General features: G+C 43.8%; 1 protein-coding gene across 1 annotated transcript; it reads right to left on the bottom strand.

Moving 5' to 3' along the window:
- Nucleotides 1–509: 509 nt before the first annotated feature.
- LOC311359179 (immunoglobulin-like and fibronectin type III domain-containing protein 1) lies at nucleotides 510–19,156 on the bottom strand (the record flags this gene model as incomplete). Its single annotated transcript, XM_084479162.1, has 28 exons — nucleotides 510–883; nucleotides 1,001–1,327; nucleotides 1,992–2,288; nucleotides 3,026–3,218; nucleotides 3,540–3,625; nucleotides 4,296–4,604; nucleotides 4,694–4,822; nucleotides 5,279–5,449; nucleotides 5,705–6,001; nucleotides 6,446–6,739; nucleotides 6,946–7,087; nucleotides 7,322–7,446; nucleotides 7,593–7,700; nucleotides 8,174–8,311; nucleotides 9,293–9,430; nucleotides 9,989–10,078; nucleotides 10,393–10,485; nucleotides 10,635–11,105; nucleotides 11,524–11,796; nucleotides 12,305–12,467; nucleotides 13,023–13,136; nucleotides 13,611–13,794; nucleotides 14,006–14,048; nucleotides 14,145–14,186; nucleotides 14,279–14,378; nucleotides 14,478–14,617; nucleotides 16,625–16,747; nucleotides 19,111–19,156. The coding sequence occupies 28 exons, from the start codon at nucleotides 19,154–19,156 to the stop codon at nucleotides 879–881; spliced, it is 4,641 nt and encodes a 1,546-aa protein (XP_084335288.1). The 3' UTR covers nucleotides 510–878.
- Nucleotides 19,157–23,180: the final 4,024 nt, after the last annotated feature.

Below are 23,180 nucleotides of genomic sequence, written 5' to 3'. Positions count from 1 at the left end.
ATCCTGTCAGACATGGCCAGTGGAAGCTTATGCAACCTCACGTTCCAGGCCATTGTTCTCAAACGAGGGAACTACCCCTAGGGGTACCTCAGGTTACTGCTGGGGTGAAGCATAATAAAGGGCAAGGGTGTAGGAGGAAAACCTTAGGTTAAGCACCCACCAACCCATTTAACTGTGCTTATTTACATGAATCTTGTTTCCTGCTTACACTGCTGAATAGCACATGGCCTACTGCTTTATTGTAATGCCCTTAAAAACGATTAGCGGAAAATCAATGATGTGAATAGATACCAAGTCTGGAAAAGGGCCATGATGCATCAAATTGCCAAAAGCATGCAAACAAAGATTTTTAAATGCGTAATATATTGTACCCTTTTACAATTATGTTGTCATATCATTCTCAAAAGGAAGTAAAAGTGACACACTTCTCCATTCAGTCAGTACAACAATCCCATACAGCTTTTTGGATAAATGTATGAATGTATGAATGAATGAATGCATGAGCTTCAGGTCATAGTACATGATGCATGCATTGTTGAAAAACACAGTTTGCGTGTTATTTGATTTATTGGAAATTGTGTTGTGAAGAAATCCAGTGGCGTCAGCGAGCTCAGGGGGTTGAACAGGTCCTGGCGTCTGTCAGAAGGAGGCGGCTCGCTCGTTCGATTACTCAGTGTGCGTAAATAAAGGCGTCGAGTTGCCCACGAGCAAGACGGGTGGACGTGGCCTTGTGTGGCTGTGACACCTCACGCTATGAACGCGTGGGAGGCGCCTGTCTCTGACTGCAGCATTATAAATAAATACAAGGGTCATAAATAAAGCAGAGGGCTATAAATAATAGTTCTATGTAAATCGGTTTGGCTCGCAACTTCAAATCTTCACTCTGTGGGGGAAAGAAAAGAAAAAAACAAAGCAGCGTTACAGCATTTTTCTTTTTTTCAATATTTCCCCAAACCCTTTTCTGACCGCAAACCTGAACCCCTCTTCCACCCCACCTCACCTATGACGCTGAGGGTGGTGGAGCACTGGGCCCGACCCAGGGCGTTCTCCGCGATGATGGTGTACTCGCCCACGTCCTTGGGCGTCACGCGCAGGATCAGCATGGAGCACACGCCGCAGGTGTCGGAGATGTAGTAGTTGGTGTTGGTGTTGAGGCTGACGCTGTTGCGGTACCACGTGACGCGGGGCTTGGGGTTCCCCTTGACGGCGCAGCTCATGTAGCACTCGTAGCCCTTGGGCGCCGTGTGGCACTTCAGCGGCACCATGAAGGACGCCGCGCACCGCGGGTCCGGCTCCTTCCGGGTCGGCGCGTGGACCACGAACCGCTCTGCGGCAGAGGGAGGGAGGGAGAGGGGTTGACTCACTCTTCAGTCGGGAAAGCGTGTTGAGAGAGAGAGGTAAAAACATAGCATGGCGAAGCATTGTAATAGGAAAATGATATTTTCCGTTTCTCTAACCGCCCTTTGTAGGTATGTGCCCTTTCCTTGACACCCTTGGGGCGGTCAAAGGTCAGAGGCTCCAACTATCCTTTTTTCGAGGATAATAACGTGCCGTTAAGATGGATGGCTGGCTGTCCCATTTACAACAAGTCCCCGAGTCCCAGCGTAGTTCCTGGTTTGTCCTTTACATGTGTTTATGGCGGACCTCCTGGCTTCTACTAATCATTTCCTCATTGTGAATAAGCCCATTGTGCCCACACGTTTCCTTCTTTTTCTGAGTTTTTCTGCATCTTCTGCTTCTCCTTTGTGCTCGCTTCCATCTGTTCCCGTAACCTGTATCTGCCTGTCTGCATATTTCTGTCTTGCCTGTCTGCTCCTGTTCCCCCAAAGTACCTTTTCATTTTACCCACTCTGAGTCTCTGAGTCTCTGAACGCATGCGGCCCCCTGAGCACCTGAGCCCCGACGGACACGAGGGGGGGGGGCTTCTGCCGCACGACAGAAAGCCACCGGCGGGGCCTCTAAATCCCCAGCGCGCTACCGCTCCTCCGCACCTTTCTTCTTCTCCGTGCCCCACGTGGGGGAGACGGAGGGCGCCGAGGTGCCCATGTCGTTCTTGGCGTACACCCAGAAGTGGTACTCGCGGCCCGGCATGACGTTGCAGACCGTCAGCTGGTTGTTGAACAGCCGCTCGGCCGCCGTGCTCCAGGTGCGCCGGCACGAGTCCAGCGCGCACACGGCGTAGTGCAGCCGGTCATCGCGCCGCTCGTCCGGGGACGGCTCCCAGGACACCGTCACCGTGCCGGGGACCTTCTCCTCCAGCGTGACGGGCCCGGGCGGCTTGGGGTCGTCTGGAACGTGGTGTTGGAAAAAGGGGACGGATTGAGACGTGTTTTCAGCTTTTATACATTTTTTTTTGGTTCTTTTTTTGTTAATGTTTATCTGTGTATTTGTATTTGTTCCTTTATGGACAGGAGAGTGGAGGGGGGCAGGGAGGTGCGTTGAGAGAGAGAGGTAAAAACAAAGCATGGCGTAGCATTGTAACAGGAAAATGATATCTTTTGTTTCTCTAACCGCCCTTTGTTGGTATGTGCCTTGGTATGTGCCTTTTCCTTGACCCCCTCGGGGCGGTCAAGGGTCAAAGGCTCCCACTAAGAAGGCACGGTTGAGTCCCCCTCTAATACACACCTGAGGAGATCAATTCCATCAATTGTGAGACCTGTCTGCCTTTGTACAAGAAGTCATTGCTTTCGCCAATGCATTGGACTCCTTAGAGAGACGCAGGGTGAACTCCCACCTGAGGCCTTGGATGTACTGTATGTTTGTTTGATGTATGTTTGTTGTATGTTATTTTATGTTTATTACTTAAATAAATGTGACTAATTGTTATAATTTCGGATGACTCTTTATTCTTTAACAGTTTAGCGAGAAACGATTGATGGAATCGAACCCGGTACCGCTTATGCAGCGTATGGCCTGTGTGCTAAAGGCAATACCGGGTGCAGCCACCGGGCGGCCCAACTTCACATCTTTCACGGCGTGTTGTCAAAGACAAGAGAGACGAGGTTTATTGCCGGTCAGTGTTTACCTGTCACCCTGACCTCCAGGCTGAAGGTCTCCTGGCCCACCAGGTTCTTCACCGTGATGGAGTAGACCCCAGTGTCGGAGCGCTCCGAGGAGGGGATCAGCAGCTGGGAGGAGCTGTCGCAGTTGCTAACGGTGACCCTCTTTGCCACAGGGATGTTGTCTTTCAGCCAGAACACCTGGGGCAGTGGCATGGCCTGCAACCCACACACGCATTTACCACTTTCCTCAGTGTCAGAAGATTGTTTTTTATAAGGTGGACAGTAAAAGGTTATGTGTGTATACATGTTTCCCTTCCGTTTTGGTTCATTGCTGCTTGTTTTAGCGTACAGTATGTGGTTTTAAACTGCTTCTTTGCCAGCTCTCTTGAAAAATAGGTTTTAAAACTCAATGAGACTTTAGCTTGTTCAATAAAGGTTAAATAAATGAAGAAAATCCGATTACAACTCATAGCTCTGTGCGGTGATTTATTCCTATAGTCATAACTCATAATGTAGTTGAAGAAAGTGCAACCTCACCTCAAAGTTTACCGTTATCCTTACAGAGTTGCCAGCTCTGACCACCATAAAACTCTTCATCTTCTGGTCGGTGAACCGCGGCCTCACTGAAATATGGATGTAGTAAACACAAGGAAATGACAAGGGCAAGGCCCCATGGACTAACACTTGGAACAGTAGACCGTGACTTCACAAAAACAGCCAACGTTAAGGGAAACAAGTGCAGGCAGCAAAGTATGGTGGATTAAAAACCATAGATGGTCACACTTTACTGACACTACAGTGTCCTTATGTAGTATGTAGTATGTAGTGTATTGTAGTATGTAGTGTATTGTAGTGTGTGTTGTATGTTCTCCATGTTATGTCTGTTGGTGTCTGACTACTTGCTGTCATATGTTTGTTGTCCTGTCATGAAGTGCCTGGCGACTGTGCCGCAAACCCAACGGCCCCACGGGGATAATAAAGTTATCTACTACTACTACTTGTTACATTGTTATTCCATATCTAATAAACATTGCAATGACCTGTAACATAACTGAGGGATAGTCACTATATAGAGGTAATTTCAATAATTACCAATATGAAGCATAAGACTGAGATCCCCAAATGAGACACGGGGTATGGTGAGACCAACTTCAAGATTCAAGAGATTGTGAATCTTGAGATTTGTCACATGCATACAAGTATACAGTGAAATGAAAACAAATAAAAACTCTTGAATCATGAAGTGGGTCTCACCATACGCCGTGTTTTATCACATTTGGGGATCTCACTTACCGGGCAGCGGCATGACCAGGACATAGTTCTGCAGCTCAGCAGGGGGGCTCTCCCCGCCCTCGTTGGCGGCGAACACCCTGACCCAGTACATCTCCATGGAGCGCAGCCCTTTCACCGAGTACGAGGGCAGGACGGAGGGCGTGACGTTGCAGCGGGACCACTCGGTGCAGTCTGCGGGGCGGATCTCCACGTGGTAGCCCTGGGCCTCGTCCTGCAGGCCCGCCACGGCCTCAGGCTTGGTCCAGGCCAGCGACAGGTGTGTGTACGACCTGTCCGTCACCTTCAGGTCCGTCACCATGCCCGGAGGCTCTGGGGATACGGCACGGATTACAGCATTAAGCCTGATGTTAGTGAATCGTAGGTCATGTTGTTGCTCTGGAAACAGGTGGAGAACCTACTCTTGGGGTCGCGGGCGAATACGAATTCGGAGGGGTTGCTGAATTCCCCAGCTCCTGATTGGTTGACGGCTGCCACTCGGAATTCGTACTCCATGTTTTCCACGACGTCCTTCACGGCATGAGTCTTCCCTAGAAACAACATGTGACATGGTTTGGATTCTTAGCACCGGTCAAGGATGATATTGGGTTATGTGGCGGTGGGGAGTACAGGCGATAATCTTTCAGACTCACCACTTTAAACCGGGTTTATGTAATGTTTTCTTTGCATTTCTTTGTTGTTGTTTTTTTCTCTTTTTATTCTCTGTATTTTCATAAATACTTTTATAATTAGATATATTATTTTTTTGTTTTATTCTACATTTTACTTTCTTATTTCACATACTGGCTGGGATATGGGCAATCCATTCGATGTATCTGTGTTTTCAAGTCTCAGCTACTGTGCTCTTAACTGTGTCTGTTTTCATCTTGTGAGGCACTTTATAACAGTGTAAAAGTTTGATATAAATGAAGTTCATTTGAATTCTTACTAATAAAACAAAAGGAACAGGAAAAGAGCGCCACTAGACGGTGTGGAGAATGTCTGACCTGTGATGAGATCCCCCACTGAGCACCAGAGGTTGCTGCCCTTCTTGCGTCTCTCCAGAGAGTAGCCGAGGATGCGGGAGCCGGCCGTGACGGAGGGAGGGGCCCAGGAGAGGGTGATGCAGTCCTTGGAGGCAGCGACCACTTTGGGTGGCGATGGAGGACCAGAAAATGCTGCAGGATTTCACACGACATTCAACATCAACGTTCAATTAATCTCATTACTTTTGGGACAGGATCATTTTTTAATGGCCTAGATCTGCAACATGATATATGCTTTAAAGGGCGTTTGTTCAATATCAAAATGGAAAACTGTTAAACTGGTTTAACAAATTCAGTAGTACAACCGAACAAGTCTAAAGTCTACAGTGTAATTATCTATGTAGTTGTAAGTTATGCAACAGACGCCCACGCTCCACAACTGCTCACCTAACGTCCCGGCCTGGAGGTCGTCTGTCTCCATCACGTCACTGACGCCCTCTGCATTCACCGCGCGGATACGGTAGCAGTATTTACGGCCGTGATCCACATCGTTGTCACGGTACCCGGCCACTCCCGAGACCTCCCCAAGCTTCTTCCAGGTGTTGCGGCCCACCTGTCGCCGCTCCAGCGTGTAGCTCAGCAGTGGACAACCACCCTCGTCCTTGGGAGGTCTCCATTTGAATTCGATGGCGGCGGGGGAGCTGTCCACCACCTCGGCGGGGCCCTGGGGTACGGTGGGTCTGTCTGGACGGGGAGAGCGCAGCCGTCAGCTGCCTGCCGTCGATGGACACTGAGGTCTTCGTTTGATCGGTTATAATGAGATGCATAAAAGCTCATTATTTCGGCAATGGTGGATTTTGGTCTAAAAAATAATTGTATAAATTATGTGTTTTATATTTAGCATTCCAGGATTATCTATTTTGTGCCCCTAAAAGGAGTTTGCCAAAGGAGGCTGCCATAGAAATCCAATTAATATAGATTGGTAAATGAAACTGTCCTTATAATGGCCCAAATATTTAGTTTAAACTGTTTAAAAAGTCTGTTATAAACTGTTCACAGATTCACCAAAGTCACCAACACCAAGAAGCACAGGAGCTTAATTCTGGTTCAAACTGTGATAGAAAAAGCCTGCCTTGACCTTCCCTTTTCTGACACCAACGCTCCCTTTCCCCGAACTGAATCCCTCACCCAGCACGACCAGCTGTGTGATGACCTCCGTGGTCCCGTGATCATTCTTGAGCCGGAACTTGATCTCCCCGGCGTTCTTCCGCGAGCACCTGCTGAGCAGCAGGCGGCTGTGGGCCGGACCCCGCTCTATCCTCACGCCGTGGTCCTCCAGCAGCTCCTCGCCCTCCCTGAACCACTGCATCTTCATGGGCTCCTGGCCGTGGAAAGGCAGCTGGAAGACTGCGTTCTGCCCCACCTTGATGACCACGGGCTTACTGAACACACTCAGGTCCTCTTCAGTGAACCTCGGGGGGTCTGCAAAGAAACTACTGTTACAATGACGTGGTAACAGAAAATCATTATTACCTCAAACATTATTAGACCACTGTCGGGAACATTGACATTAGCATCAGATAGGCAAATGTCTTGATTTACCGATATGAATCTTTATTATTAATATATATATATTAACATAAAATAAATGATGACACATGATGTAATGTTGTAGACAGTATCCAGACCTTTGACAGAGATAAAGGCTTCAGTTTTGCGGCCGTCAGCTTCAAAGCGATACTTCCCAGAGTGCTCCTCCTTGCAGTTGTTGATAATCAGCTTATGGGTTGAGCCGTCTTTGGTTATTTGAAAATCATCATTTGCTGACAACTGTGACGGAACAGATGATCGAAATACAAATGAGATCGAAATACAAATGAGAATCAATGGTTTTGATAGTATGACACAACTAAAGCATTCACGTTCAAATAGGATTAAAGCATCGAGAAAATGATTTAACAATGTGGCTAACAGAATGTAATTTGTATGCAGTTCTATCCCAGATAAGATTAGAATAAAAAGGGAAATCAGTTTGTTTGTGTGTGTTTGCGGTTTAGGACTGACCTTCTGGGAGTCTTTGAACCAGGCTCCTTCACAGTCTTCACTGCTCACTTTACACATAATCTCTGCATTCCCTCCAAGGATGGCGTTCACGTCAGACAGCCCACTGACAAACTGCACCCCTGGGTCTGACACAGGCCACAGAACATATCTGTTCTGTTAACATGGATTCTGCGGCTCAATAGGTTATTCCGAACAAGTCTGTGAGCTTGAAATATCATTGCAATAGCTTTAGAATTTATTCAAACTACCAATACACACACACTTGACTTACCAATGAACAAGTCTGTTAGGAGTGGGCCTTGCCTTTTGCATTTTGCCTTTGCAGCAGAATCTTCTGTCCCGTCATTTTCATTTTCAATGCTTTGGTCTGCATTGTCTACTTAAAAAAAAAAAAATTAGTCCACAAATGTTCCAATTAAGCAATGATAAGTTTTGTATAAATAATATTGTATAGTTAAAGAGATGGACAACAGAAAACTGTAATGTGGCATTGGGCATCAGTAAATTATGTTCCATGATATCCATTGCAAACTTACGCGTAATTTTCATCGCTTTTCTTCTATTCTTTCAAACCAATTTAATCTATGGAGTTTATTTTTCCTCCTGGCAACATAGCAAGGAGCAAGAGACTGAGTGTATAAATTGACTTTGAGGTGTATATTAATACACTATTAACATCAAGATATCAGGTAGATGTGTAGTGGATGCATCCCTCTGTGGTATGTTATGGTTAATTTACGTTTTTAGATTCAGTCATCCATCTCTTTAAAATTGGGGACAGATAATTTCCATCATGACTACATCTACTGGCTACATCTACTGCAGAGCTCCTTGAGGCATGCAGCCGTTTACCAGACAGGGCTCCTCGGCCTGGTCTCGTCAACCATGAGGACTCCGCAGATGCACCAGAGACCTCCATCCCCTCAGATCCACTTGTTTTACACAAGTGGTTTTGATCCATGCTACAACCATCCCCATTGCTTTGTTCTACTACAAAAAGTAATGCTGGTTATGCCACGTTTACCCAATTTCCTCCAGTGCTTTCGGAGGCATTTTGCCTCAGAACAAAATGGAAAGGTATACCAATTACATATGTGTGTGACTGTTGTCATACATTTCATACATATTTTTGTGCCATAGTTTAAACTCTTATTAGATAATTTGGTTTAATATAGGACCAAACACTTCACCTTACAATTGAGCAATGATAAGTTTTATATAAATAATATTGTATAGTTAAAGAGATGGACAACAGAAATCTGTAATGTGGCATTGGGCATCAGTAAATTATGTTCCATGATATCATTGCAAACTTGCGTAGTTTTTAATCGCTTTTCTTCTATTCTTTCAAACCAATTTAATCTATGGAGTTTATTTTTCCTCCTGGCCACATAGCAAGGAGCAAGAGACTGAGTGTATAGATTGACTTTGAGGTGTATATTAATACACTTCTTAACATCAAGATATCAGGTAGATGTGTAGTGGATGCATCCCTCTGTGGTATGTTATGGTTAATTTACGTTTTTAGATTCAGTCATCCATCTCTTTAAAATTGGGGACAGATAATTTCCATCATGACTACATCTACTGGCTACATCTACTGCAGAGCTCCTTGAGGCATGCAGCCGTTTACCAGACAGGGCTCCTGGGCCTGGTCTCGTCAAACATGAGGACTCCGCAGATGCACAAGAGACCTCCATCCCCTCAGATCCACTTGTTTTACACAAGTGGTTTTGATCCAGGCTACAACCATCCCCATTGGTTTGTTCTACTACAAAAAGTAATGCTGGTTATGCCACGTTTACCCAATTTCTTCCAGTGCTTTCGGAGGCATTTTGCCTCAGAACAAAATGGAAAGGTATACCAATTACATATGTGTGTGACTGTTGTCATACATTTCATACATATTTTTGCGCCATAGTTTAAACTCTTATTAGATAATTTGGTTTAATATAGGACCAAACACTTCACCTGTCGTCTGCTTGGTGCTCCTGGTATCTGAATGCCCATCCGTACCAGAGGATGGTACGGATGGGTTTTCCCCTTTGGTTTTCCCCTGTGAATGCCCTCCTTTATTTGAATCCTGCATCATTTGGTCATTTGTCGAATCTGGAGAATGAACAATGGTCCATTGGACATTTTAATATTTGCACGATATAATAGAGATATACGATCTATAATATAATGTATGTACTGTATTGGGGCTGAACAGAGATCAGTCAAGCGTTAGAGATCGCATTAATCATTTATTTGACAATGATGCATTCAGAATTGTAGAAGCTATCATTAATTCATGTGTAGAATATTTCCCAATTGTCAAGATCCTGTACGTCATGATTTACGGTTCAAAATACACTTCCAGTCCAAGTAAAAGGAAACCTTAAAAAATTTATTCCTTGAAGAAAGTGAAACAGAAGGTCTTTGTTTTTATCTTATTTCATATTTTGCATGGCATCGTATAATGCTGTAACCATGCATTTTGTAAAAAATTATTGTTGGATTAAAATAGGAAGGAAATGGTTTCTATTAGATTGTGTAATACAATCTGACCAGCTTGAATAGATACTGTGGAAGACATAGGTCATATATGATGGGTCATATATGATGGGTATATTTACCATTGCTTTTCAATGGCATTTTGTTACTTTGCAATATTAAATATTGTACCTGTTCCGTTGCTGTGATTCTTCATGCTGTTGTTCTTGGCAGAACGAGAATCTTTCTTCCCATTTGGACCATGAAGAGCTGCACTTTCCCCTGAAAAGTAAAACAATACTTAATGATTGTTTGAACTGAAATATAGTAAGTCCAATATTCATATTACATAAAATAATTGATCATCAATTCAATGTGAGAATGCATTAAAGACTAACAAACTAGGCCTACAGTTGATACTTGCAGTCGAGTCATTGGTTTAATTTGGATTTGGATACTATTTTTGGTTTTGGATACTACTTCGATACTAAAACAAATACTAAACTCATTCCCATCACATTGTAACAGTAGTCATCCATCAAACTAAATTAGGTATTCTATTGCCTCAATTCTGATGGTTACTTGCTCAAACTCACCTGTGTGCTGTGACCCATCTGAGCCATGTGAGCCATCTGACCTATCTGAGCCATTAGAGAAAGCATCTTTGTCTAATGGTTGGTGGTTAATATCTGTAACCAGAAAATATAATATAACAATATACCATACTATGCTGACATTGAAGAGGCAGTCATTATTCTTTCCCAGTCACAATTACAGTCACATTTGTGATTTCAGACCTATGTTGTAAGAAATAACATATTACGTGAGTTGGACTTACCTTTGGACTTCAGCGAACCCTTCTGTCCTGTTTTGGAGCCTGTTCCACTTTTATCACCACCTGCCAGTTTTAAGTCTTCTTCTGAGCCACCAGCTGAACTTGAACCTCTTGACGTGTTGTTACAGTTTGACACATCACTCATATTTGATCCATCTGCCCCAAGACCATAGGCCTCTGCTTTGATTCTACTTCCTGCCCTCTTATCGGTTGCACTTGCTTGACTCTCGCCCTCCCTTCCCTTGCCGTCTTTACAATATCCGTCGTCGACAGCTGCGTCGGCTCCGTCAGCACTGTTGGGTTCCAGCAGGTCTGCTTCCCTCTTGGCCTTCAGCGCTGCCTCCATCCTCTCCCTCTCGTCAAGCAGCCAGAGCCTCTGTTCTTCTGCCACTTTCTGGAGGTCCACCCCGGCGCCGCCAGCCGAGGTGGTTTTACGAGACGCCTTCTTCCCACTGGACGCCGCCTCCGCATCGGCTTAGAGGAGGAGAGAGCAGAGGGTCAGAGGCCTGCTTAATCCACACCGTTCTTGGTGTGTAGGCTAACACTTTGTCAAAGTTTAAGCCCGTCTCAATCTTACATGATGAAAAATACTGAAATTAGTATGAAAATGCCCTCTTTTGTCCAGTATCCATGATGGATAAAAGCGTCTGCTAATTTAATTAATGTAAAAGATGACAATAGATTGCTCTTTTAAAACCATGCATTTCTGAAAGCAACACTGTAACATGCATAAAACAATAACCCTCTTCATCTCAGAAGCATCATTGAGGACATACTGTATCAGGTGTAACCAGGATGGAAGACAATAACACAATAACAGTTATATTTAGTCCTGCAAAGGTGAACCATGGAGGCACAGTTGTGTGTACCAGAGCTAATATGTATACAGTACCTTGCACAATCAGCCAAGCGCTGCACGACTTGATGCCTGCAATAGCTGCATAGATCCCTTTGTCCAGCTGCTTGCAGTCCCTGATCAACAGACTGTGGATCAGCTTGTCTTCTGAAACGGTGATGCTGTATTTCTCGCCATCCTCCAGTGGGCTGTTTTTACCCATCCACCTGATCCTGGGCAGAGGGTGACTCAGCACGCATTCAAAGAGAACGTCTTCTCTTTCTATGGCTATCACCTCCTGGATTTTGACCACAAATTTCACGTTGGGAACTATAGGAACCAGAAAATAAACAAATGGAATAATATAATAATTAATAATGCACTTGATTAAAGCTTCATAATACTTTAAGGCAGGGACAAATCACATACAATTAGGTAAAAGTTTTTTTTTTTAGATTAGTTTATTGGTTTGCTTATTTAACTTACTAACTTTGGTTTACCGTGTCCAATTAGACGCAAGGGGAGGAACCATAACCGTAATCTGTTTTAACTAATCAGTGACGGCAACAGTGCTCAACCCGCAGTTAGCTGCAACTGTGCAAAGATGGTCCTGTTCGACAGGTAGGCCTACTTGTAATGTAGCTAGATTGGCAAGTTCATACACCAGGCCACACCAACAGCGCGGTTTTAATTTTCTGTTCAACTGCTCTCAATGAATACATTATTTAGTCATGACTCCCTTATGGAGTTATTCGATTTCAAATGGCATGGGTCTGCAACCCATGCCATTTGAAATCGAATGTATTGATATAGGCTATGTTACTGAAAATATCCTTACTTTTAAAATCAGTTGAGAAAAGATTGACGTCTTCCACGTCCACCTGATACAAGCCCGCGTCCTCCGGCAGGAGGTCATTGATGCTGAAGACCAGCTTCTTCCCAACGGTCTTCAGGCTGTGCTTCGTTCCCGGATCGTCGAAAAACGGAATCATCACACCATCCTGAAGATTGTAAGTTATACATTTAAATATGCTGCCAATATGTTTTTGCAATAGTTTTCACATTTAAAGCCGCTGTAGGTAAGATGTAAGAGCTATTTTGACTGCGCCTGCCTCTGAGTTTAGAGCGCTCCAGGCTAATTTCTGACCTATCAGGGCATCTCGTCCCTGATTGATTCAGGGAATCAATTTTGCCTGTCCATCACAGGTGCGAAGGGCAACACAAAGGTGGGGAGGGAGGGAGCAGAGAGGGAGGCTACGTTTAAAGGGATTGTTTGGTTTCAAATTCTTGCAATCTTCCATTCCTTTCTGCTCTCTTTCTTTGCAACACTCACATTTTAAGCACAGCAGCTTTTAAGTAAGTAACAAATATACACTTAAAACAATTAGAAAACATTGCAAAAAGATTTTGAGGTGAATCCCAGTGAGTTACGAGTGTAATATATGAATGATTATTTTGACGATGAAAGGCTATTTAATAGAACTAGGTGAAAGGTGTTGGTAAAAACAGAAGTAAACAGGAAATGTCCGCTCCACCTGAGAAATCCTCCATCTCACCTTGTAGAGGAATATTCTACTGGTTGCATCTTTTAACTCCATTTCAAACTCAAAGGATGCGGAGCCGTCCCCTCGGACCTGAACATGCTTGAGGTTTTGGACGTAGTCAACATACTGATGTTGGGTGGGGTGGGGGTGGAATAGGAGAACATGGAAAGACACTGAAATGAATGACATGGGATGGGAATTATCATGAGACAATATTATATACATTAACATTTTACCATTTTTGAAATGAATGACAAAATGTTCAATGTGACTTATATTGATCGAGAGGAGAGAAGAGTAAAGTGAAATGATCTCTAGGTTGATTGAGCCATGGATGAGTGTTAATCTTGAGACACTAAGTAAAATACGTTCTTGGTTCAATGAGTTCCACGGCAGAAGGTCAATATGACATTTATTAGACCATTCTACCTGACAAGTACAGTCAGACTAACTCTGTGGCAGAGGTTCAATGACGAGTGCACGTCAGCAGACGGGATGGAGCAACTTGTAAATAATGAGTGATATAAATAAAATAAAAGTGTCCTGCATGGTAAGAGAGGCCAAGGTGAAGGTAACGGAACCAGCGAACCGTCTGCCAACCTTGCTCTGCTCCTCCTCCCTCTCCTCCTTCTTCTCCTCCAGCTTCTTGAGCATCAGCCGCAGGTCTTTGACGCCATACTCCATGCAGATGCGCTCGTAGTCCTTCCTGTCGGCACTCATGATGATCTCCCAGAACCGCTCATCGATTCCCCCCTCGTCTTTGGGCTGGGGTTTCACTTCTTTGCTAAAATCAAGAGGGTGTAGACCGACAAACACGCAGCGGTAAAAAAATAAATAAAAAACAAGCACATTTAGTTTTAGAACTCGAGTGGGCAATGCTATGAATAATATGTTAAGAATAATCTATTCCAGTTTGACAGCTTTGTTTACAGATGCAAAATGAGTCAGCTGGGAAGATCAGTCTTGGTTCATGGTGTTCACACCCAATACCCTACCTTTTCTTCAACATTTTTCTGAACTCTGCAGGGTTTGTGGAACCTGGAAAATGAAGTACAAATCGGTCACTCTACAGCACTAATTGTAAGGTTGCTATTAGGAATATTAACATGAATGCAAAGTGACACTGCTACTCACAAATATCCATTTGTTCCATGGCCTTCTCTTTGCTGAATCCAACTAAAGGAAAGAGTGTTGTTTATAATAGGTATTCTCTCGCTGTCACTCACTCAGTCACTACCAATCCAATGAACACATAATGTAACCCTTACCCGCGATCACGTTTAAGGTGGCAGTGCAGATGGCCCTGCCGTATTCGTTCACAGCAAAACATTTGTATGTGTCCGCCTCAGCGGGGGACACCTTCTTTATCTGGTTACAAATGACATCCGTCAACACAAACGACATGTCATCTGCTCGTTCATTGTGTGACACATACATCTTTCCGTGTGGCTGAAAGATACCACTCACCTCCAATGTGTTCTCGCCGGACGTATCGTCGTATTTACTTTTGAATTTGTCATCGTCTGTGATCTCGCTATTGGCCCTATTCCAGGTGACGGTGGGTTTGGGGTCTCCCGTCACAACGGCCTTGAACACACCCAGCTTCCCTGTTGGACGTGTACGAATAACCTGTTGTTATTCCCGCAGAGTATGAATGGCCACTTAAGGGTAGTTGTCTGGGAGGTAATGGTGTGCTGTGTTGGTGTAGCATTTTTGTAAATTGCCTGTATTTGCAGCATAAACTGTGGATTTTTGTACACTTTATAAGATATCAACTATTCAGTGCTATCATTCTGGTATGTTCAGGGCCCAGGCTGGCGGAGTGGGGACTCCCAGCCAGAATGTGCTGTTGAACACAATGTCCGCCATCCACCACTCTAAGCAATCCTTCCTATCCTATCCTCCTGCAAGATACCTGATACCAGGGCCTAGTTTCCTGATAACGTTGGATCCACGCTCGTACGATCATTCTCACAAAGGATCTTTCGATGCTTCATAAAACTTTGTAGAGCGTTTCCCGAAACTCCTCTTAACATGAACGCGTGTGCACTGCTCTTAGGACGTTCGTAGGCTTGTAACTGTCTACTGATAGGGTGCTGAAATGGGCTCTGTAGGAGGGGGAGACGCAGGAATGTTGTTTGATGAAACTATATTTTGTGGCAGCAAAATATTTTGTGGCATCTCCCCATCAAGGCCAACAGCAGTTGGCCTTGATGGGGAGTAGCCTACGAAAAAAAATAGACTAATATGATGCTACAAATATTAGAACACAATTGATTAGGCCTAGGCCGACATATGCTATATCAGTCCTAATCCTGAACGCACTGTGTGTACATTTTTCACGGCATTTTCCCCCCTGAAATAGTTCCATATTCCAGAAAAATAAAAAATGTGTCTATGACAACTATAGCATTTATCTAAATGTGCTGATTTCTGAAACATACTTTGTGTTGCAAAGAGGGCAGACTTTCTCTGTTTCCACATTAGGTTTCATTGATTGGCGCGCACTCTCTATTCTAGAATCTTTTGTGTAAACATTAAAAATGCAACGTTCCATTAATTCATTATCATTCAAACGCAGAGACATTGACACGGCTATTGCTGTTGCTGGTCTAGATCCTGACCATATTGTTGGGCAGGGGTATGATGGTGAGGGCAATGTAAGCGGGAAAGGCACGCATAGCAGCAGTTTCCCGAAGCAGTCTACGTTCACTGCAGAAACCACGCTCTCAACTGGGCGTTTGTGCACTCCACTAAGGTCAGGGATGTTCGTAACTGTCTAGACACGGTCCAATAAATAGTGAACTTCATAGCCTCACCGAAGCGCCTACAGTGCTTTATGGCAAACAATCGCAACAAAAAACACCTGCAGAAATTCTCCGACACCTGCTGGTCTCAGCATGATTCATGTAGCCTACAGTATGTCTTCTGTCATTGATCAATATGAGGACATTTTAACCACGATGGTTGAATTAAAATCAGAGTGAGACAGCAAGTGCAGCTCGCAAGCAACCTCCAACACGAGCAATGGAATCATTTGATTTTATTATATGCCTTATGATACGATTGCCTTGTGACGTGGCGTTTGATCGGTACATTTCGGCTGCGCATGTATTTTTGGAATTTTAAATTGCCACAATAAATTATATTTTTGTTGACTTCTAACATGTCTCTGTCTTTGCTGTTTAAATCTAACAGTAGTCTACGAGTAATATATCGGCGGTAACCACTGTTTTTGGGGTATTGCGAAATTGCGCCAGCTGGACATTGCGTGGTATTGGATGTGTTTTAATAAAACACATCCAATACCACGCAATGTCCAGCTGACTCCACTGAGGCTATAGTAACGATGCTCTTAACGCTATACAAGTGCCCCTGGAGCCCTCGTTAGCTACGAGGGTTTTCACGACGTTCGTTACGCAACAATGCTTTCGGGAAACGGTGTGAAAACTGTACGATGCTCGTACGATGAACTTAACGAACCACTTAGGCTAACGATGCTTTCGGGAAACGGGGCCCTGGTCATTAATGACAGTTAGCTGAACCTCCATTTAGTGTAAATCCCTCTAGATCCAAGCATGTGCTAAATGACAAAATAGCAAACAAGCGCTTACCTTGCTGGATGGTTAATGATATTGGTTTGCGTTGGAAATCCGGGCAGCTCTTTCCTTCTGGAATCTCCTCTACAAACTGTGTGATCATCACCCCGGGAATTCTGGATTTCTTCTTAATGCCGGCTGCAGAAAGTCAACACAAATGTTATCAATTGAAACGGGCCGGGAGAGTGCAGTACATTCTGATGGCAGTAGATGTCAGTCATGCCACATCCGTCCACCTCGGTGGTAGTAGTACACTGTCAGTACCTTGAAGATGAAATGGACGAAACAAGCCGAGGCTATGGAGATGACGAACATTCAAAGGGCACAACATCAGAGTTGAGAAGTACAACAGAAGTCTGATATTTTGAATACCATCTTGTTGTGACTTCCAATTTGTCCCCCTTTGAATAGGATATTGAATGTGCTTTGCCATTGGCAAAATGGTATTTCAGCTCTTGTGCAGTCGTTTTCTTCCCACGTATGTATTGAACAGTTATTTATCACTGTGTTGGGTGTTGTACGGATGGCTAGTTAAAACTGCTCCGAACCAAACGCTATTCAAATATGTTTCCCATTGTGATCACCTGGCTTCCTCCCTCCTGCTGCTTCTAGTCTCTCTGGGGGAATTGCACTGCACAAGCAACGTCATTAATCCGCAGATTAATGGTTCACATGGCGGGGATCATGATTTATGAAGCGCGTTCCTGGCAGGTACCTGGCGTGGTCCTCCTCGCGTGTTCAACAAGGTAGCAAACCGACGACACAGAAAAACACATCTCTGGAGTGATTGGACAGATGGTAGGCAGGCACCGTGTGCAATAACACCTCATGGAACAGGTATTATACCCTGATGTTATTTGCAATGATCATGGATTCAACCTACACACACAACTGTATACGCTATACAGTACGTCATTAGACATGATAGGGTGGAGATGTGGATGGGTGGAGGGGTCTGGGGGAACATCCAAAAAATCTATGTTTGTCTACCGGTCATGAATACAGCTTTTCACCTGACTTGGTGCCAGACACCTCATTAAAATGCTGTATATAGCGAAGAACAAGGGAGTGACCTGGATATAACAGAAAGGGTGTTTGATCAGGAACAAGTCAGACAAATAGAGCACACAAACAAGTATAGAGGACAACTCAAAATCGCACGCTGGCTTTGCTGTTTGTTTATTAAACCATCCCATTTATACAGTGCAGAATCAACGTGTTTGCGTGTGCTTCAAACAATGCGTGCTTCATGGTTGTTCAGAATATAGCACGTTGGAGGCAAGGCAAGCTAACCAGCTCACGCTACAGGCTATCAATCCATCCACTTTCTTTACCAATATTTTCCTGAACATAGTCTATCAATCACAAACACACGCAAACACACATACGCACACACACACTTGGTCTAATTAGATGAATTGCGTCTCCTGTAGCCAGGTGAGTTGCTACAAACTCCTGGCTGATAGGATGCAAACGAGACTTCAAGCCCTCTTTACCCATTAGACAGGAGCAGTACCTAATATACCTCCTGCACCACCATTCTACAATACCTACTGCACCACCAGCACCACCACACTACAATACCTACTGCACCACCATTATCACCATGCTACAATAGCTACTGCACCATCACTGTGCTAAAATACCGACTGCACCACCAGCACTACCCTGCTACAATATCTAGTGCACCACCATTGTCACCGTGCTACAATTCATACTGCACCACCAGCACCACAATGCTACCTACTGCACTGTACGATAAGCTGCTGCCCCACCATACCTCCACAACCAACCGCTGTGATCTGTCGTTCTTGTTCGGTTTAGCTTTTCCCTAATGGTTTCTCCAAGGCTTGTTTGTAACAAAAGTGTACGTGTCCAATTTAGTAGGACTCTATTAAAGTGTTAGTGCTTGCTGCTCTTGGAAACCGTTTATGGCTAATAAAGGTTCCCTCACACACCCTGTGATTGTATAAGACACTAAGTGTGTTTTCTGCTGTTTCTTTTTATGCTCACGCGCTGTATAATATTACATGGATATTCCTATTGTGAGAATGCAGTAGACCTGCCTGTGTTTTAATAAAATAAAGATTTAAATATTGATAGGGGAATTGCTTGGCTTGTTCTCTTTTCGTTCAAAACTTTCTGGCAAGCTGGAATACATCAGCTAAAGAAGCTGCTGAATGCAAAAGATGGTCCATTTCCTTCTGATATCTCTTAAATGGACATTTCATGCTTGACGATTTCCTATGCACCCTCATTAAGTTCCAATTTTCTGTCGGTTTCATAAAAAAAGCCTGTAGGATTATCGCCTTCTCATAGCAGCAGTTTCATTTACCACTGCCTAATCTTTTGATTGTACCCTGAGCGGCACAGACCCTTAGATTAATTCAATTCTTTAGTAGCCGTACAACCACCAAATGATATATCATCTTTTCACCATCTTCTTCTCTGGTGCCGAACTTGAGTTGAAAGGTTGAGTGGGAGCCAATACTGTACTTTACCTTGGCCGGTCGTCGTCAGGTCAGACATCTTTGCCCTTTTTAACATTTTGAGTCGGGTCTACAGGCCAAAGGTTGATCTGCAATTGGAAAAAAATGTAATAAGCATCCGTACTCTAAAGGATACTACTAGAGCACATTTATAAGATTACGCAAGAGTGCTACTCTTGTGTAATCCTATAAATGTGCTCTAGTAGGATCCGTATGTTTTAAAACATCGGGAGATGCCATTGCTGCAGCAGTGATAAACAAAACAAGTCCAAGCCTTAAATAGTTAAGTTAATGGCACATTAAAATACCAGTGTCTGAGTGGACAGTGTTCTGGATGATGGATTAGTTCGTCAGTGGTGTCTTTGGTGTTATTTTGAGCAGTAAAGAGGTCATGTTGACTGTCTTTAACCTTTTGGTATACTGGGTCCAGACGGTGAACTCATGATGCCTCTGGAAGCCTGATAGACATAAAATCTATCAGGAACAATCCTCGAAACAATCCTCACAAGATTTAAATTGGACATGTTTAAGAGCGAGTATCTGTCTGGTTTTCAGGATAGCAGTAGTGAAGCCTGTCAGCTGTCTTACTAGACAGAAGTAGAGATAAATAGTTTTTTTTTGGCAGTGTGTCATGCCTTGCCAAGTTAATTCCATTTACGTTTAACATTTCATTACACAAGATTAGGAGGTAATTCTGAACAACCACATTTGAACACTCTATATCACAGGCAGAGTACTATTTAGGCCACTGTTAAAATCTCAGTGATATATTGACCAGTGTCAAAAGGTGGTAAATTCTAGCTACTATTTATTGGCTGTTGACTTTTCTGACACTTTGATTTATTTATGTACATCATAAATGTACAGAGTAGCTGGTATCGTTTTATTCATGAGAACATGGGTTTAGTACTAGGGTGAACTTGTGTTTTTATATTTGACTTCTTTATGAGTACACATGAATGCTTAGTATGTATTATCATATTTATAAACGTTCCAAGGCAAATAGTAAAGAGTAGAATGGACATGGTCATTCCCACCATGCCATAGCCATGGTGACCTGTCACCCTTCATAGTACTGCATGTGCTACTGCCGTGGATGGTTGTCGTCAGTCACGCTAAAGTTAGCAGGGGCCTGTCAATGACTGCATGTATTGACACGGATGACCAACCATGTTCATCACACATGGCCTGGCTATGAAGCGCCCTGCTGTAGTTTCATCACTTGCTTTGTTGGAGTAAAATATTAATTGGTTATTTTGTATTAGCACAATGTGTAATTACTATGAAATATTATATGAAAATAATAATTTGCAAATACAAACTGACAAAGCTCAATTGAAAAGACACAAAAAAATGGTGCCTTAACAAGTTGAAAAAATAACAATAATTATAATCATATTTTGTGTTACACCTTTCAGCAGAACCCAAGGCGCTTTACATGTGGAGGAAACAAACGAAAAAAAAGAAAACGTACAAAAAAAATGGGAAAAAAAAAGTTGATGTTTTCCTCTTTATAATTTCTTGATATATTTGTATATTTCATTCACATATATACACCTTTAGACCACACCAAAAATAATTAGTAGCTCAGCTTAAAGTCCATATCTCCTGAAAAACCTAAACTTCTGTAACCTTTCTGTGAGTGAAAAAACTAGAAAACCATTGTTATATTCAACTGACTTTAACTGACAAATTCAAAGTCAGAAAGTAAAGCCCTCTTTCTGGCCCATCAGATAAATACACCCGGCCTCAAAACCTCCAACCACACAGTCATGGTAAGCCATCGCAATGTTCTCCTTTCAACATAAAGAATAATCAAAAGAAAACTTTCTGAAAAGTTACCCGAGTGCAGGTCTGAGGCAGCAAACAGTTAGTGAGGGAGAGTACTTTTACCTCTCGTTGTCTGTGCTGTGTCCCTGAGACAGACAGGTTCAATAGCGTGGGTATATACCCGCTGCCTCCCGTGGGATTTCGATATGAGATAAGATAGATGGAGCGAGATATTAAATCCTTTTAGAAGCTAACAAATCAACAACCAGCGGCTCGATTCTCCCTGCACGTGACCAGGCGCCGAGGAGAGGCAGCTTGGAGCTGCTCCTTGTTTTCTGACACACATTGATGCTCAGAGGGGGTGGGTTTTTATACAGGAGCCCGGGGATAGGAGCATGGAAGAGGGGAGGGTATGGTGAGGAGGAGAGATGGTTCACTTCAAAGGACCGAAGGAAGCCATGTCTGTATTACATTTCTCACACCGCAGGTTCACTGCAGTAAATACTGATCAGCGTTTGTCGTGTCCCATTGTCCGACGTCCGTCGAGCCACGTGTGCGTTTAACTGCTGCACAGCATGACTTGAATTCGCTCACATTTATAAATATGACGTGACACAAGAAGATCTGCCCTTAAAACGTGATACTCCTATCTCGGTGTTGCTCAGAGACTGCCGTGGTTACTTGACATGTTTACAGGGTCGTAGATGGTCGTAGACAGACGAGGTCACCGCGTGAGGCACACCGCCAGGTGATACTATTCCTGGTTGGACGGTAAACGATTGTTAAACGATCCCCTCGGTAAGAACAATGGAGAGAGCTTCACCCTAAAAATACATTAAACAGTAAAAAAGAGGGAAGGTGGACATCTAGGGGGCAGCGGGCCAGCTGCTAGGGCCCCCGTCGGCCACCCCCTGTGTGCATGCCAGGGTGACAGCTCTCTACCCCCCCCCTCACCCGCTCCCTCTCCAACGATGTAGGAGAAGCTCCGGTGGAATGGCCTGTCGGGTGCCAATCACTGTCTACGCCATCGAGATGGGGATGAGGTTACTTGATCGATTTATGAATTGTGTTTTGTCATGTCGTCTTTAAGACAATAGGTCATCGCTTACAAGTCGGAGAGCGTTACTCTTGAACCAATCAAAATCAAATGAGTGATTTCAACTGACAATCAAACTGTTAAGTGATGGCACCTTCCCTTGTAAGCCATTCTAAAGGTCACATATTTCATCATAATCATAGTATTTATAGTTTATCTTTTTTATTATTCAATTAGCTTATATTACTCGGATACGTCAACCCTAATTCAAACAAAGTGACTGTGAAATAGCTCTTACTGAACATGAATGGTGATGGAAGTTGTGGACAAGGCAATTATGCCCTTGAGGTATCGTTCTTGTAGTACAATATATTACATAATCAAGGGTATTGCATTTCCATGATCTAATCCCTCATGGTCCGCCCGCTAAGGGCAGTTGTTCTTGAGGGGCTGGGAATAGGTGGGATCAAACAGAGGACCTGATTTGCACTGCCTCAAGGGCAATTATCAAAGAATTACCCAGGGTATTTAGAGAATTAGAAACAACCAAAATTGAGTGGTGGATATTTTCCCCTAAACGCATTATAGAGTATGTGAATCACAATGCGTCCCGTACGGCCAAATCTTTACCACTATAGTTGCAGATTTCGATTTCCAACAGCGACCGTAGAACCGTTAGTGTTTTAGCACCACCAGGGCACCAGGCCCGTGTTTAATGTTGTGCTCTCTCCATGGTAACCGGTGTTATTTTGACCCTTGTATCTTAAATCATAATTGTTTATTAGAGTACATCAAATCAGTTTCCCATTATAAAACCCTACCTTGATATAACCTTCAGTTGCCGTGGGGAAGACACAATACCCAATCATCATATAAAGCAATACAGAAAATGCAAAAATCAAAAGAAGATGTCTCAAGAATCAAAACTACAGCCACCCTGTGCCCATGGGCGCCTCATGTCTCCGAGTTGTGCAGGTCCCTCCGGCTTGGCTGTCCTTCCATGTTGGGTGACTCTAATGCATGTGAATAGGCCCTTGAGTGGTCTTGAGTCCACATAAACCCTTTGGATTAGGGCTTAAACCCTTCAGCCTACCCGGCTAATATTGATGAAATGCCACGCGGCATCACTGCCATTCCAGTCCAGAGGACCACAGGACGGAGCCACAGATGTGCTAACTAGACAGCCAGTCCCAACACGCCTCTCTGCTGAGTTCATAATAGAGAGAGAGAGAGAGAGAGAGGGAGAGAGAGATGTTAGTCACTCAATATCCAACAA

The sequence above is a fragment of the Micromesistius poutassou genome (genome assembly GCF_964030765.1).
Source record: "Micromesistius poutassou genome assembly, chromosome: 15".
In the NCBI taxonomy this organism is placed as follows: domain Eukaryota; kingdom Metazoa; phylum Chordata; class Actinopteri; order Gadiformes; family Gadidae; genus Micromesistius; species Micromesistius poutassou.
Note: the sequence above shows the minus strand (reverse complement) of the source record. Positions and strands in the feature narration are given on the sequence as shown.